Source organism: Nomascus leucogenys, chromosome 11 (assembly GCF_006542625.1).
Source record: "Nomascus leucogenys isolate Asia chromosome 11, Asia_NLE_v1, whole genome shotgun sequence".
Lineage (NCBI taxonomy): Eukaryota > Metazoa > Chordata > Mammalia > Primates > Hylobatidae > Nomascus > Nomascus leucogenys.
Window position 1 is genome coordinate 118651847 of NC_044391.1, and position 16053 is coordinate 118667899.

Genomic DNA, 16053 nt, shown 5'->3' on the forward strand with positions numbered 1-16053 from the left:
CACCACCATGCCCGGCTAGTTTTGTATTTTTAGTAGAGACGGGGTTTCTCCATGTTGGTCAGGCTGGTCTCAAACTCCCCACCTCAGGTGATCCGCCTGCCTCTGCCTCCCAAAGTGCTGAGATTACAGGTGTGAGCCACCATGCCCAGCCTGAAAAGCTACTATATTAAAACTGAGTGGTGATGGCAAATAAACAGAGAACACACCAGAATAGAAATCGAGAAGTTGATACAAATGCATAGGAAATTAAATACATTCCAAATAAATTACAGATAGAACAATTTGAATGTAAAAACTAAGCCATAAAAGTAATAGACAAAACCATGGGAAAACATTCTTAATAATAGCAGAGTAGGCTGGGTGTGGTGGCGCATGCCCATAATCCCAGCACTTTGGGAGGCCGAGGCAGGCAGATCACTTGAAGTCAGGAGTTCGAGACCAGCCTGGCCAATATGTGAAACCCTGTCTCTACTAAAAATACAAAAATTAGCTGGGCGTGGTGGTGTGCACCTGTAATCCCAGCTCCTCGAGAAGCTGAGACAAGAGAATTGCTTGAACCCAGGAGGCAGAGGTTGCAGTGAGCTGAGATCGCGCCACTGCACTCCAGCCTGGGCAAGAGTGAGACTCTGTCTCAAAAAAAAAAAAAAAAAAATCACACAGTAGAAAAGCCCTTTCGAAGCACCACACAAAGCCCTAAGAGAAGTCATAAAAGAACTGATTAATTTGACTTACTAAAAGTCAGATATTTTGGCACAGTAAAAGCCACCATAAGAAATGTCAAAAGACGGCTGGGCGTGGTGGCCCACGCCTGTAATCCCAGCACTTTGGGAGGCTGAGGTGGGTGGATCACCTGAGGTCAGGAGTTCAAGATCAGCCTGACCTGCATAGTGAAACCCCATCTCTACTGAAAATACAAAATTAGCTGGGCATGGTGGCACATGCCTGTAATCCCAGCTACTTGGGAGGCTGAGGCAGGAGAATCGCTTGAACCCCAGAGTCAGAGGCTGTGGTGAGCTGGGATTGTGCCATTGCACTCCAGCCTAGGTAACAAGTGAAACTCCATCTCAAAAAAAAAAAAAAAATATCAAAAGACAAACTAGGAAAAAATATTTGCAACTCCCATTACAAAGGACTAATTTCCTCAATAAATAAAGAACATCTATAAATCAGTAGGAAAAGACTAAATCTATTGAAAATAGTAATAAAATAGGAAAAAGTTCACAGGGAAAAAAATTCAATGACACTTATAATATCTTTTCAAGCTAAGAGAAGTGTAATCTTCTACTTTTTTTTTTTCTGAGATGGAGTCTTGCTCTGTCACCCAGGCTGGAGTGCAGTGGCGTGATCTTGGCTCACTGCAAGCTCCGCCTCCCGGGTTCAAGCGATTCTCCTGCCTCAGCCTCCCAAGCAGCTGGGACTACAGGCACATGCCACTAAGCCCAGCTAATTTTTGTATTGTTAGTAGAGACAGGGTTTCACCATATTGGCCAGGCTGGTCTCGAACTCTGGCCCCGTGATCCACCTGCCTTGGCCTCCCAAAGTGCTGGGATTACAAGCGTGAGCCACCGCGCCCAGCCTCTGGTGAGGATATTTATATACATAACTTCCTGGAGAGTAATTTAGCAATAGCTATCAAAATTTCAAATGCACATGCCCTTTAATCTAAGAATTCTAGGAATTTATCCTACAGTAAAGGGCAAAATTATTTACATACAAGCACTGTTACTAACAGCAAATGATTGGAAACAATCTATCCATTCACCAGGGGACTGGCTAAATAAGTGATGGTACATATGTACAATGGAATATTATAAAATGACAGCTGTAAGAAAGAATGAAGAAGCTCTTTATGTAATGATTTCGGATGAATTACAAAACATATTAAGTGAAAAAGGCAAGATACAGAATAGTTACTACAGTATGCTATTATTTATATTTAAAAACTTGCAGGTATAGCAAAGAAAATCATTGGTAATTGCTTTTATAAGCATAAAAATTCTCTGGAAGAGCTGGGCATAGTGTCTCATGCCTGTAATCCCAGCACCTTGGGTGCCAGGGTGGGAGGCTGCCTGAGGCCAGGAGCTTGAGACCAGCCCTCGCAACATAGTGAGACCCTGTCTCTAAAAAAAATTTTTAATTAAAAAAAAAATTATCTGTAAGGAAACTAGTAAATGGTAGTTTCGTATGTGATCAGAAGGGAGCAAGACTTTTCACTGTATACAGTTTTATACTTTTTGATTATCTAGCTACGTAAAATACAGTGTTCAAAAATTAAATATTTTTCAAGTTATAGAGTGATAGATATGGTACAACCTTAATATATTTTTTAAAACACATAAATACATAGAAAAAAGCAGAAAATATACCTCAATGTTAGAGTGGTGACTGTTGCTTAGTGTTGGGATTATGGGTGAGATTTACTTTCTTCTAAAGTCTTTTTGGTATTTTCTGAATTTTCAACAAAGAAAATATATTACCTACATTACATACTCAGAAAAAAACCACAGAGGTCTTTTTTTTATTATTGATTTTTTTTTTAGTTGGACCATCTATGCTGCCAAGAACTAGTTTCTTCTTGATGGTGGCAAAAGGAGGAATCCTTTCACTTCTCCTATTCAGCTGAGCAATCTCAGGGGCTAAATGTCTCCACATTTCTAAGCAACAGAAAAGAGGCTATCAAATATGCCTTGCCTTCTGGAAGGACTAAAAAGGTAGCCCAGATGCAGCTGTCAAGAAAAATGAGATCCCTCTAAGAATACGATCATGATGTTACAGCTTTCCTAAGGCCCTGAGTGAATTTTTAAAAATACAATTCACATTCCATAATGCATCCTCCTGAAAGCCCACAGGGGACATGAGCAGCATGAATCACTGTATCAGCCCCTCCTCCCAACAAGGGCACAACACCCAGAATAGCTCGGTGATGACGCAGCAGCCTGAAACCTTTGAAAGCCCTCATCTTTCAGAGGGAGGAAATGAAAGGGAAAACAAGTTCTTGACACAGACTTTAATTCTCAGATCTTTACAAGGCAGAACAGAGCAGCAAGGAAACTGGCACGGATCTTTGATTCTTCCCACTAGAGCCTGCAGTTGCTAAATGTGTGTGTGTCCATATGACAAATCTGCCTGATTTGCTCTGCTTCTGATTACTAACACTACTGGGGTTCTCAGGATAGGAGGCACGTAAAAAAGGAGAGAGAAAAGATAAAATAAAAACAAATGAAAAAAATTAAAAATACTACTGCTATTTTGCAGATGATCATATGCTTTGATATTTTTCATTCTGATGACCGGATACTTTCACAGATATTATCACTTTTTTTTTTTTTCTCTGAGACTGAGTTTCGCTTTTGTCACCCAGGCTGGAGTGCAGTGGTGCAATCTCAGCTCACTGCAACCTCCACCTCCCAGGTTCAAGCGATTCTCCTGCCTCAGCCTCCCAAGTAGCTGGGATTACAGGCATGCACCACCATGCCCGGCTAATTTTGTATTTTCAGTAGAGATGGGGTTTCACCATGTTGGTCAGGCTGGTCTCAAACTTCTGACCTCAGGTGATCCACCCACCTCAGTCTCCCAAAGCGCTGGGATTACAGGCATGAGCCACCGTGCCTGGCCAGATATTCTCACTTTTAATAACTATAACAAGATATGTGAATAGTGTTTTGCATTTATCAAGCAGCTTTCATTTGAGATTCTCATTGATTTGACTTGCATTTCTCTTTCAGGCACAGATAGTGAAACTGTCTTGTAATATGGTGAAGTGATTACTCTAGATGACAGTTTAATATTAGTAACAGGGCCAAGAGAAGAACCCATTTGCTATTAGGACACAAGTACCTGACCCATTGAGTGGCAGTGCCACTAATCTGGTAGCTATTTTGGTCAGCAACCTGGGAAACTTGCACTGAGTTTCTGTAAAACACGCTGGCAGGATTCTCAAGTTTCTGACTTGGGAGACTGAGTAGGTAAATGCCACAAATAGGAAGAAGGGCAATCTCATGAGAGAACATAAGTTTAGTTTTGGTCATGTTGTGCTCGGGCCTGAAAGACAGCCAGACAGTAAGGTACAGGAGACAGCTAGTCTTCTGGATTTAGAGTTCAGCAGAGAGGTGAACCTGCTGAACCCTGAGGTGGGGGTCATCAATGGGTGAGTGATCGTGCAATGCGAGTGGATGAGACTGCTTCAGGAAAATACACAGAGTAAGAAGAGAGAAGGGCATACGGCAGAACTGCATTAAAAAAAATTCCAGGCCAGGTGCGGTGGCTCATGCCTATAACCCCAGCACTTTGGGAGGCTGAGGTGGGCAGATCATGAGCTCAGGAGTTCGAGACCATCCTGGCTAACACGGTGAAACCCCGTCTCTACTAAAAATACAAAAAAAAATTAGCCGGGCGTGGTGGCAGGTGCCTGTAGTCCCAGCTACTCGGAGAGGCTGAGGCAGGAGAATGGTGTGAACCCGGGAGGCGGAGCTTGCAGTGGGCTGAGATCACGCCACTGCACTCCAGCCTGGGAGACAGAGCGAGATTCCATCTCAAAAAAAAAAAAAAAGAGAAAACAAAGACAAAAGAGTTATATAATTTGCCCAGCACCCCTCAGTTAATGGCGAAGCTGAGATTAAAATGTGAGCAGTCTGATTCAAAAGTCCGTAATTTTAACTGCTATGTCGCTTTATTTCCCATGGCCGTGAGCAATGAGTCTAGATTCTGATCTAGGCTCTAACCGATTCCGAAGACTTTTGTCAGTCTATGATACAACGTTGCCTCCACAGTCCTAGGATGGTGCTTTTTGCTGTTTTGGGTTTGCTTTTTTTTTTGAGACGGGGTCTCAGTCTAGGCTGCAGTGGCACAATCACAGCTCACTGGAGCCTCAACCTCCCAGGCTTAAGCAATCTTCCCACCTCAGCCTCTGGAGTAGCTGAGTCTACAGGCATGCACCACCATGGCTGGCTAATTTTTAAAATTTTTTACAGAGATAGGGATCTTGCTGTGTTGCCCAGGCTGGTCTTGTATTCCTGGCCTCAAATTTCTAGTGATCTTCCTGCCTCAACTTCCCAAAGTGCTAGAATTATAGGCATGAGCCACCACGCCCAGCCAAGTATACATACTTTAATACCAATTAGTTGATTAGCTCTTTTCCAACATGATTGCTGGCTGAGAATAAATTCTGATAAAAAAGAAAGACGAGCTTAGAGTTCCAGGTAGTTATACTAGGCCCTGACAGGGGAGGACGTGAGTTAGAACACACAATTATGCCTGTATTTGTGAGGTCTGATTTTTTTTTTTAAATAGGAGGATACTAAACCCCAATGACTCACTTGACAACTTTCTCCAGAACCAAAATTTATTTAAAACACTGCAAATGGAGTAACTGCCAAAGAGAAAGCAGAAACCTTTAAGTATTATTGGATTCTACTCACTTCAAAACTCAAAGCTGATGACAGAGTTTTTGAGGATATAAAGAAACTCGGCCAGGCGCGATGGCTCATGCCTGTCATCCCAGCACTTTGGGAGGCCAAGGTGGGCAGATCACCTGAGGTCAGAAGTTCGAGACCAGCTTGGCCAACACGGAGAAACCCCATCTCTACTAAAAACACAAAAACTGGCTGGGCGTGGTGGTGCATGACTGTAATCCCAGCTACTCGGGAGGCTGAGGCAGGAGAATTGCTTGAACCCAGGAGGCAGAGGCTGTGGTGAGCCGAGATCGTGCCATTGCACCACAGCCTGGGCAACAAGAGCGAAACTCTATCTCGAAAAAAAAAAGAAAAGGAAACTCAACATCAGTAAAGATTATATTCTAAAAATTTAAGCTACAATCAAACTACCATTCATAAGCATCAACAACGTATCTATAAAGTAAAACTCAAAGGGTATTCTAAATATGACAGTATTCTATAAATAGTTCTCGGATTGTCCTAGGATGCCAGGAGGAAAATTTAATGAGTCATTGTACCCTCCTCCTCTTCCTCCTCATCATAGCACATACTGGGAGAGCTATTCCTATTCTCTTAATGCTTTACATACACACCAACCCTAGAGGTAGACAGATGCTACCTCATTTCACTGGGGAGGAAACTAAGGCACGAAGAGGTTAAGTATTTTGCCCACGGTTACACAGCTAACACATGAAGGAGCTGAAAACTGAATCCAGGCAGTCTGGCTCTACCCTGAGCCACACTACCTATTAACTACTCGTGTCATAGTTAACATGAGTTAACTACTAACTCTTCTTTTCCCTAGTCACTTTTATGCCTGCTAGTTTTCACAGATATTTTGAGGATAAAGTCTCACTATTCCTACAAAGAAAGCACATTAATTCTTTCTTCCCATTATTAATTTGAAGTAAAGATAGTAATAACAAAAGTCTAGATTTAGGGAACAAGATGAAAATTCTAACTCAAAAAGAATCACAGGAAGAGCTGATTATTTTGTTTCAGGAAAGAGACGTTGATTCTAATTACACCAATCTTATCAAGCCTAAGCAATTAATTATCACTAGAACACACTGGCTTCTAGACAAAAAGATTTCCCATAGTAAAGTACTTTTAATGTAACTGAGCACATGGAGTTTCACCTTTTCATTCTTTTGTTGTTGTTGAGACAGAGTCTCACCCTGTCGCTCAGGCGGTCTTGGCTCACTGCAGCCTCCGCCTCCCGGGTTCAAGCGATTCTCCTGCCTCAGCCACCTGAGTAGCTGGGATTACAGGTGCATGCCACCACGTCCAGCTAATTTTTGTAATTTTAGTAGACACAGAGTTTCACCATGTTGGCCAGGCTGGTCTTAAACTGATCTCAAGTGATCTGCCCCACTCAGTCTCCCAAAGTGCTGGGATTACAGGTGTGAGCCACTGTGCCTGGCCACCTTCTCATTCTGTAGAAACATTTCATGCATGAAAGTCAGAAATAAGTGAACATATTTTTGCCTTGGCTGTTTTTCTTCCTTTATCCTACCTACTTCTGAAAAAACAGCATGGTTTTAAAACCAAAACTAAGATTCAGAAGAAAAAGCTTCCTGGCTGTGGTTGGCTAAGTCTGGTCCTCCAAGATGTCTACATCCTAATTCCTAGAACCTGGGAATGTTACCTTTTATGACAAAAGTGACTTTGCAGGTGTGATTAAGGATTTTGAGATGGGGCGATTATACTGGATTATCCACGTGGGCCCAGTGTAATTTTAAGAGTCCTTAAGAGCGAGGTAGGAATGGTCATAAGGAGAGGGGGCAGGCAGGAATGGTCCATAAGGAGAGAAAGGGATGTGAAAGCAGAGAGGGCTGGGCATGGTGGCTCATGTCTATAATCTCAGCACTTTGGGAGGTTAAGGCAGGAGGGTCACTTGAGACCAGGAATTCAATACCAGCCTGGGCAACATGGTGAAATCCTGTCTCTACAAAAAATACAAAAATTAGCCGGGTGTGGTGGCGTGCGCCTGCAGCCCTAGCTACTTGGGAGGCTGAGGTGGGAGGATTGCTTGAACCCGGGAGGCCGAGGGTGCAGGGAGCCGAGATGAAGGCACTGCACTCCAGCCTGGGTGACAGAGTGAGACCCCGTCTCAAAACACAAACAAACAAAGGGGGCAGAGAGCCGGCACGGTGGCTCATGCCTGTAATCCCAGCACTTTGGGAGGCCAAGGTGGGCGGATCACAAGGTCAGGAGATTGAGACCATCCTGGCTAACACAGTGAAACCCCATCTCTACTAAAAATACAAAAAATTAGCCAGGCGTGGTGGCAGGCGCCTGTAGTCCCAGCTACTGGGGAGGCTGAGGCAGGAGAATCGCTTGAACCCAGGAGGCGGAGCTTGCAGTGAGCCGAGATCACACCACTGCACTCCAGTCTGGGTGACAGAGCGAGACTCCGTCTCAAAAAAAAAAAAAAGGGCAGGGGGCAGAGAGAGATTTGAAGGTGCTATGCTGTTGGCTCTCAATATGGAGGAAGTGGTCAAGAGCCAAAGAATGCAGGAAACCTAGAGAAGCTGGAAAAGGCAAAGAAGTGGATTCTCTGTGGAGCGTCCAGAGGGCGTGCGGCCCTGCAGACACCTTGGTTTCAGCCCCATGAAACTCATTTTGGACTTCGATCTTAAGAACTGTAAGATGATAAATCTGTGTTGTTTTAAGCCATTAAGTTTATAGTTACTTGTTACAGCAACAACAGGAAAGTTTTAAGTTGACCTAATCTTTTGTTGCTGATTTGCTGTCCTACCCAGTGATTTATTCATTCCATTAACATCTGTGGCCCATCAGACACGATGTGAAACGTTCTGTGTATTAAAAAAATGTATTAAGTCACAGCTGCTCTCGGGAGTTCACAGACCAGTGGCCTTCATCTCCTCCCTGCCAATGTGACTGTTTCTTTTCAACAAGTGAGTCAGCCAATCTGGCAAAAAAAGGAGTTCTGCGTACCTGGTCATGGATCAGCCCATGGTAGAGGATGCTCTGCATGTCCCTGCAAAGCCGCTCCAAGCCACCATACTTAGACCAGACGTTGGGGCTGTTGCTTGATACCAAACCCTCCACCGTCGTCTTCAAATTACCCAGCAACTGCCAGTGCTCCCTCCTGCAAGGGCATCAGTTACACCAATGGTTAGTTACCTTTGCTGTACTTGATCTTGATCCTATCAAAGAAAGTCTAAACCGAGGAGCCTCCTGCCCCACATCCTAACATTCTGTCCCCTCTTAATTTTCACTTGGGGGCAAAACTCAACTCTGAGAGAATTAAAGTTATGAACGATACTAATATAAAGACAAAAAACAAAAAGCAAAAACCTTCACATTCAAATGGTACATTATGCTTTGTAAAGGGATTTTCATCTACTATCTCACTCAATCCTCACATAAGTAGCTTATAACCCTAACTTTATAGGGGTATAACCCATTCAGATCCATTTTTATTTTTTGAGACACTTACTCTGTCACCCCGGCTGAAGTGCGGTGGCACGATCACAGCTCACTGCAGCCTCAACCTCCCAGGTTGAGGTGATCCTCCCACCTCAACCTCCCGAGTAGCTGGGAACTACAGATGTGCACCAACACACCCAGATAATTTTTAAATTTTTTGTAGAGATGGGGTCTCACTATGCTGCCCAGGGTAGTCTCCAACTCCTGGCCTCAAGTGATCCTCCCACCTCAGCCTCCCAAAGAGCTGGGGTGACAGATGTAATCCACTGCACTCAGCCTAAGATCCATTTCTTAACAACGACAGTACCTGCACAATATACAAAAAGATGAAGGCATCCATGCAGAACCAGACATCTTTTGCCAAACAAAAAAGGCAAAAACAACTTCCTATTTCCTGTATTTCCAAGCGCTAACTACAGCATCGTGAAGGACAGAAACTGTAGGACTAAGGCGGTCACTAAAATGTCATTTATGCTTATACTGTAAGAAGCGGCCATCGCAGAGGCCAATGGACCACCAACTTTTGCCCAGTGACTCTGCATCTCCTATGCCTCTTCCTCAGAGCTAACTAGCCTCTGATTTCTTAGGACACAGTTTTCACATGTGCCAACAGGTTACAATCCGGTCTCACAGGCCTGAGAATCAGTCTGACTCATGACGTGACTCTGCATACCTGTGTTCTGATTCATTCTGTACTGATTTACAGGGTTAACTGTTAAAGAACATCATGAGGCTGGGCACAGTGGCTCACACCTGTAATCCCAGCAATTTGGGAGGCTGAGGCGGGTGGATCACCTGAGGTCAGGAGTTGGAAACCAGCCTGCCAACATGGCGAAAACCCATCTCTACCAAAAAATACAAAAATTAGCCAGGCGTGGTGGCACATGCCTGTAATCCCAGCTACTCGGGACACTGAGACAGGAGAATTGCTTGAACCTGGGAAGCGGAGGTTGCAGTGAGCTGAGATCACTCCATTGCACTCCAGCCTGGGCAACAAGTGTGAAACTGTCTCAAAAAAAAAAAAAAAAAAAAAAAAAAAAAGAACATCATGATAAATCCCAAAAGCAAACATTAAGTACTCTATCATCCTAGGGCTTTGATTCCAAAATTAGCACTGACATCTTAGAAACTTTGAGCGCTCAGATCTACCTATAATTTCCTCTGGACAAAGCTGAAGAATTTCCCTTCCTCACAAGGAAGTGTCCCTGAGGTGCCAAAGCTACAAAAGAATGTGGCTTTTATTCTAAGATACAGCAAACAATCTATATTTGGTATCTGCTCATGTAGAAGAAAACTTCTGTAAAAATTTGATTTACATAGCTACCGTATTTAGTGTCACCTTTTAAAAAAATTTTGATTGATACATAATTGTACATATTGATAGTATACAATGGGTACATTGTGCATTGATCGCAACAAAGTAATTAGCATATCCATCACCTTAAATATTTATCATTTCCCTGTGATGAGAACATTCAAAAACCTCTCTTCCAGCTATTCTGAACTACACCATACACTGCCGTTAACCCTCGTCATCGTACTGTGCAACAGAACGTACTCCTCCTATCTGTCGGTCCCCTTGGACCTGTTGACCAATCTCTCTCCATGCCCTTCTCCCGCCTTACTGTGCAACAGAGCCCCAGAACATACTCCTCCTATCTAACTGTCCCCTTGGACCTCTTGACTGATCTCTCTCCATCCCCTTCTCCCACCTTACTGTGCAACAGAGCACCAGAACGTACTCCTACTGTCTAACTATAACCATGTACCTGTTGACCAATCTCTCTCCATCCCCTTCTCCCACCTTACTATGCAACAGAGCACCAGAACGTACTCCTTCTGTCTAACTATCACTATGTACCTGTTGACCAATCTCTCTCCATCCCCTTCTCCCACCTTACTGTGCAACAGAGCACCAGAACGTACTCCTTCTAACTATAACCATGGACCTGTTGACCGATCTCTCTCCATCCCCTTCTCCCACCTTACTGTGCAACAGAGCACCAGAACGTACTCCTTCTGTCTAACTATAACCATGGACCTGTTGACCGATCTCTCTCCATCCCCTTCTCCCACCTTACTGTGCAACAGAGCACCAGAACGTACTCTTCCTGTCTAACTATAACCATGGACCTGTTGACCGATCTCTCTCCATACCCTTCTCCCACCTTACTGTGCAACAGAGCACCAGAACGTACTCCTCCTGTCTAACTATAACCATGGACCTGTTGACTGATCTCTCTCCATCCCCTTCTCCCTCCAACCCTCCTCATCCTCTGGCAACCACTATTCCACTCTCTACCTCCATGAGAACAACTTTTTAGATTACCGAGTAATAGCATGTGACAGCTGTCTTTCTGTGCCTGGCTTATTGCCCTTAATGTAACATCCTCCAGGTTCACCCATGTTGCCAAAACTGAAAGAATTAAGGTTGAATTGTATTCCATAGTGTATACATACCCCATTATCTTTAGCCATTAATCTGATGATGGACATTTTTTTTAAGACAGAGTCTCACTCTGTCACCCAGGCTGGAGTGCAGTGGCATGATCTTGGCTCACTGCAACCTCTGCCTCCCAGGTTCCAGCGATTCTCCTGCCTCAGCCTCCCGTGTAGCTGGGACTACAGGTGCAGGCTACCATGTCTGGCTAATTTTTGTATTTTTAGTTAGACGGGGTTTCGCCATGATGGCCAGACTGGTCTCAAACTCCTGGCCTCACATGATCTGTGCACCTCGGCCTCCCAAAGTACTGGGATTACAGGCATGAGCCACCGCACCTGGCTGTTGACGGACATTTAAGTTGATGTCATATCTTGGCTATCATGAATAGCACTGCAATAAATAGAGGAGTGCAGATATCGCTTTGATACACTGATTGCATTTCCCCTGGATATATACTCAGTATTGGGATTGCTTGATCACACAGTAGTTCTATTTTTAACTTTTTGAGGAACCTCCAGACTGTGTCGCATAATGGCTGTACTTACATTCCCACCAGCAGCGTGTAAAGGTTCCCTTTTCTCCCCATCCTCACCGACAATGGCTATCTTCTGATTTTTTTTTTTTTTTTAATGTGCAGTGATTAGAATTGGTTTGCTAGTATTTTGTGAAGGATTTCTGCAGCTATACTCATCAGGGGTACTAGCCTGTAGTTTTTCCTCCTGTGTCCCTCTCTAGCTTTGGTATCAGGATAATGTTGGCCTTGTAGAATGAGTTTGGAGGAATTCTCTCTCCTTCGATTTTGTGGAATAATTTGAGAAGAACTGGTATTAGTTCTTCCTTAAAGGTCTGGTAGAATTCGGCAGTGACGACATCAGGCTCTGGGCTTCTCTTTGATGGGAGAGTCATTACCGATTCCATCTCATTACTCACTATTGGTCTGTCCAGGTTTTCTATTTCGTCATGATTCAGTATTGGTAAGCTGTATGTGTCCACAAATTTCTTCACTTCTTCTAGGTTTTCCAATTTGTTAGCATAGAGTTGCCCATAACAGCCTCTAGTGATTCTTTGTATTTCTGTGCTGTCAGTTGCAATGTCTCCTTTTTGTCTCTGATCTTATTTATTTGAGTCTTTTTTCCCCCTTGGTCTAGCTAAAGGTTTCTTAATTTTATCTTTTGAAAAAAACAACTCTTTTGTTAATCTTTTATATATATGTATATTTTTTTCATTCTCTATTTCATTTATTTCTGCTCTGCTCTTTATTATTTCTTTCCTTCTACTAATTCTGGGTTTGGTTTGTCCTCGTTTTCTAGTTTCTTGAGGTGCAACATTAGGTTGAGATCTTTCTACTTTTTTGATGTAGATGTTAATTGCTATTTTCTTCCCTCTTAGTACTACTTTTGCAGTATCCCACTGTTTTTGGTATGTTGTGTTTCCACTGTCATTTGTCTCAATAAATTTTCTAATTCCTTCTTAATTCTTCATTGACCAACTGGTTGTTCAGGGGCATGTTGTTTAATTTCCACATATTTGTATAGTTTCCTAAGTTGTTCTTGTTATTGATTTCTAGTTGTATTGCATTGTAGTCACAAAAGATACTTGAATGGCCAGGCGTGGTGGCTCATGCCTGTAATCCCAGCACTTTGGGAGGCCGAGATGGGCAGATCACTAGAGGTCAGGAGTTCAAGACCAGCCTGGTCAACATGGCGAAACCCCATCTCTACTAAAAATACAAAAAAAATTAGCCAGGTGTGGTGGTGCGTGCATGTAATCCCAGCTACGCAGGAGGCTAAGGCAGGAGAATTGCTTGAACCCAGGAGGCAAAGGTGGAGCTGGGATTGCACCACTGTACTCCAGCCTGGATGACAGAGTGAGACCCCATTTCAAAAAGAAAAAAGAAAGAAAAAAGAAAAAAGAAAAAATACTTGATATGATTTCAATTTTTAAAAGTTTGTTGAGACCTGTTTTGTGGCCTACCATATGATACCATATATCCTGGAGATGGTTCCATGTGCTGCTGAGAAGAATGTGTATCCTGCAGCTATTGAGCAGAATGTTCTATAGATGTCTGTTAGGACAATTTAGTCTAGGATATAGTTTAACACTGCTGTTTCTTATTTGATTTTCTGTCTGCATGATCTGTCCGTTGCTGAAAGTGGGGTATCAGAGTTCTCGACTGTTACTGTATCAGACTTTCTCTCCCCATCTAGGTCTACTAATATTCACTTTATATATTTAAGGTGCTCCCATGTTGGATGCATGCATGCATATATACAGGCATCCAACATGGGAACACCTTAATATATAAACACACACACACACACACACACACACACACACACACACACAACTGTTATACCCTTTTGCTGAATTGACTCTTTATCATTACATAATGCCATTGACTCTTTTTACAGCTTTGGATTTGAAGTCTATTTTCTCTGATATAAGTATAGCTACTCCTGCTGTCTTTTGGTTTCCATTTGCATAGAGTATCTTTTTCCATCCCTTTAAGTCTATGTATGTCCTCACATGTGAAGTGAGATTCTTGGAAGCAGCATATGGTTGGGGCTTATTTGAATGGTTTTTAAAAATTCATTGAGTCACTGTCTTTTATTTGGAGAATTTAACCCATTTATATTTAAGGTAATTATCGATAAGTAAGGTCTGTTACTTGTTTTCTAGTTTTTTTACAGTTCCTTTCTTTCCGTTACTGTCTTCCGTTGTGGCAGTTGATTTTCTCTAGTAGTGTGCTTTGATTCCTTGCTTTTCAATTTTGGTGTGTCACAGGTTTTTGCTTTGTAGTCAGCATGAGGCTTACAAAACACATTTTGTAGTTATAAAAAGTTATTTTATTTATTTTTAATTTTCTTTTTTTTCTTGAGACATAGTCTCACTCTCACCCAGGCTGGATTGCAGTAGCATGATCTCAGCTCACTGCAACCACCATCTCCTGGGTTCACCCGATTCTCGTGCCTCAGCCTCCTGAGTAGCTGGAATTAGAGTTACAGGACCTGCCACCGCACCCAGCTAATATTTATATTTTTAGTAGAGACGGGGTTTCACTATGTTGGCCAGGCCAGTCTCAAACTCTTGACCTCAAGTGACCTGCCCATCTCAGCCTCCCAAAGTGCTGGGATTACAGGTGTGAGCCACCATGCCAGGCCCATAAAAAGTTATTTTAAACTGACAGCAACTTAAGTTTGATCATAAAGATAGGAAAAGGAAGAAACAAACAAAACCTATACTTTAACTGCATTCCTCCCCAAATCTGGAATTTTTGAAGTCCTATTTTACATATTTTTATATTGCCTATCTCTTTAGTGTCTTCATCTTTTTAGGATCATTTATCCTAATGATATAATTATCAGTATCAGAGAGTTGAAATACTAAATTCAACTGAAGCTCATACACACTGGTTTGATTAAACCATTATGCCTGAATCTTAGATGCAAGTAAACAGATCACAATGGAGAAATAAAATATCCTTTCCCGGCCAGGCGCAGTGGCTCACGCCTGTAATCCCAGCACTTTGTGGGGCTGAGGTGGGCAGATCACCTGAGGTCAGGAGTTCGAGACCAACCTGACCAACATGGAAAAACCCCGTTCTCTACCAAAAAAATACAAAAATTAGCCAGTCGTGGTGGCACATGCCTGTAATCCCAGCTACTCGGGAGGCTGAGGCAGGAGAACTGCTTGAACCTGGGGGGCGGAGGTTTCAGTGAGCCGAGATCGCGCCACTGCACTCCAGCCTGGGCAACAAGAGCGAAACTTCATCTCAAAAAGAAAAAAAAAACGATATCTATACGTATACATATATATGTGTATATATACGTATATATATACACACACATATAAATACATATATATACACATACACATATATATACACATACACATATACATATACACATATATATACACATACACACACACACACACATATATATATATACGTGTATATATATATCCTGTCCCTATTCTTTAACCATGTTTTCAGCAGATAAGGTCAGTTTTTCCTATTACCTGTTTGGTAATAGTTATTTGAATGGTATCACCCTGTATTCACATGTCATCTTTATATGAGCACAATCAAGACCTTGGAAGTGAACTGGTTCAAAGCAGCTCTTGGTAGAGCCACTTCTGCCATTATACAGAATGTTCTCCTTTAATCACCATAAACTAAATGCACATCTTTCTAACTGTCTCAACCTACGCCTGGATGGAACCAGGCCTAAGTGGCAGGGAGAGTATAACCCATCTCTACATAAATCATTTTCATCAACTCACAATGAAGCCAATCTCAGAATAAAATCCCAACTACCTTCTTCTGGGAGGATCTTGACCACATCCCTCCTTTAAAGAGGAACAGAAAATGCCTCAGTAACTGAAATAAGTATATCTGGGGAAAAACAGTTTTCCTAGATGCCAACTCAGTCTTAAGCTTACCATGTTATAATAAGTAACACTCAAGATTAAAGTAAAAAGCTACAAAACTCTGTAAAGTATTACACTATATAACTAATACATAACTAAAACATAATCACTAAAAATATATGACATGTGAGTATCTTATATGTGATATATATTAAATACATGATAAATAGTAAATAAGTGAAAGTACTATGCAACTGCAAAGTGAGATTCAAGGTAAGAAATACATATTGGTCTATCTTCAATCCCCAAATACTCTTTTTAGTGGTAAAGGAAACAGCTTCAGCTTACTGG

The 16053-nt window shown here is 42.4% G+C and overlaps 1 protein-coding gene across 2 annotated transcripts in view; it reads right to left on the reverse strand.

Annotated features, from left to right (window-relative positions):
- The window catches only part of LOC115837326 (run domain Beclin-1-interacting and cysteine-rich domain-containing protein-like), a 36121-nt gene that overhangs the window by 10108 nt on the left and 9960 nt on the right, over positions 1-16053 (reverse strand). For both annotated transcript variants that reach the window (XM_030823047.1, XM_030823046.1), the window contains exon 2: positions 8394-8547. In XM_030823047.1, coding sequence (XP_030678907.1) covers positions 8394-8547 — 154 coding nt within the window. The remainder of the gene's footprint in view (positions 1-8393; positions 8548-16053) is intronic.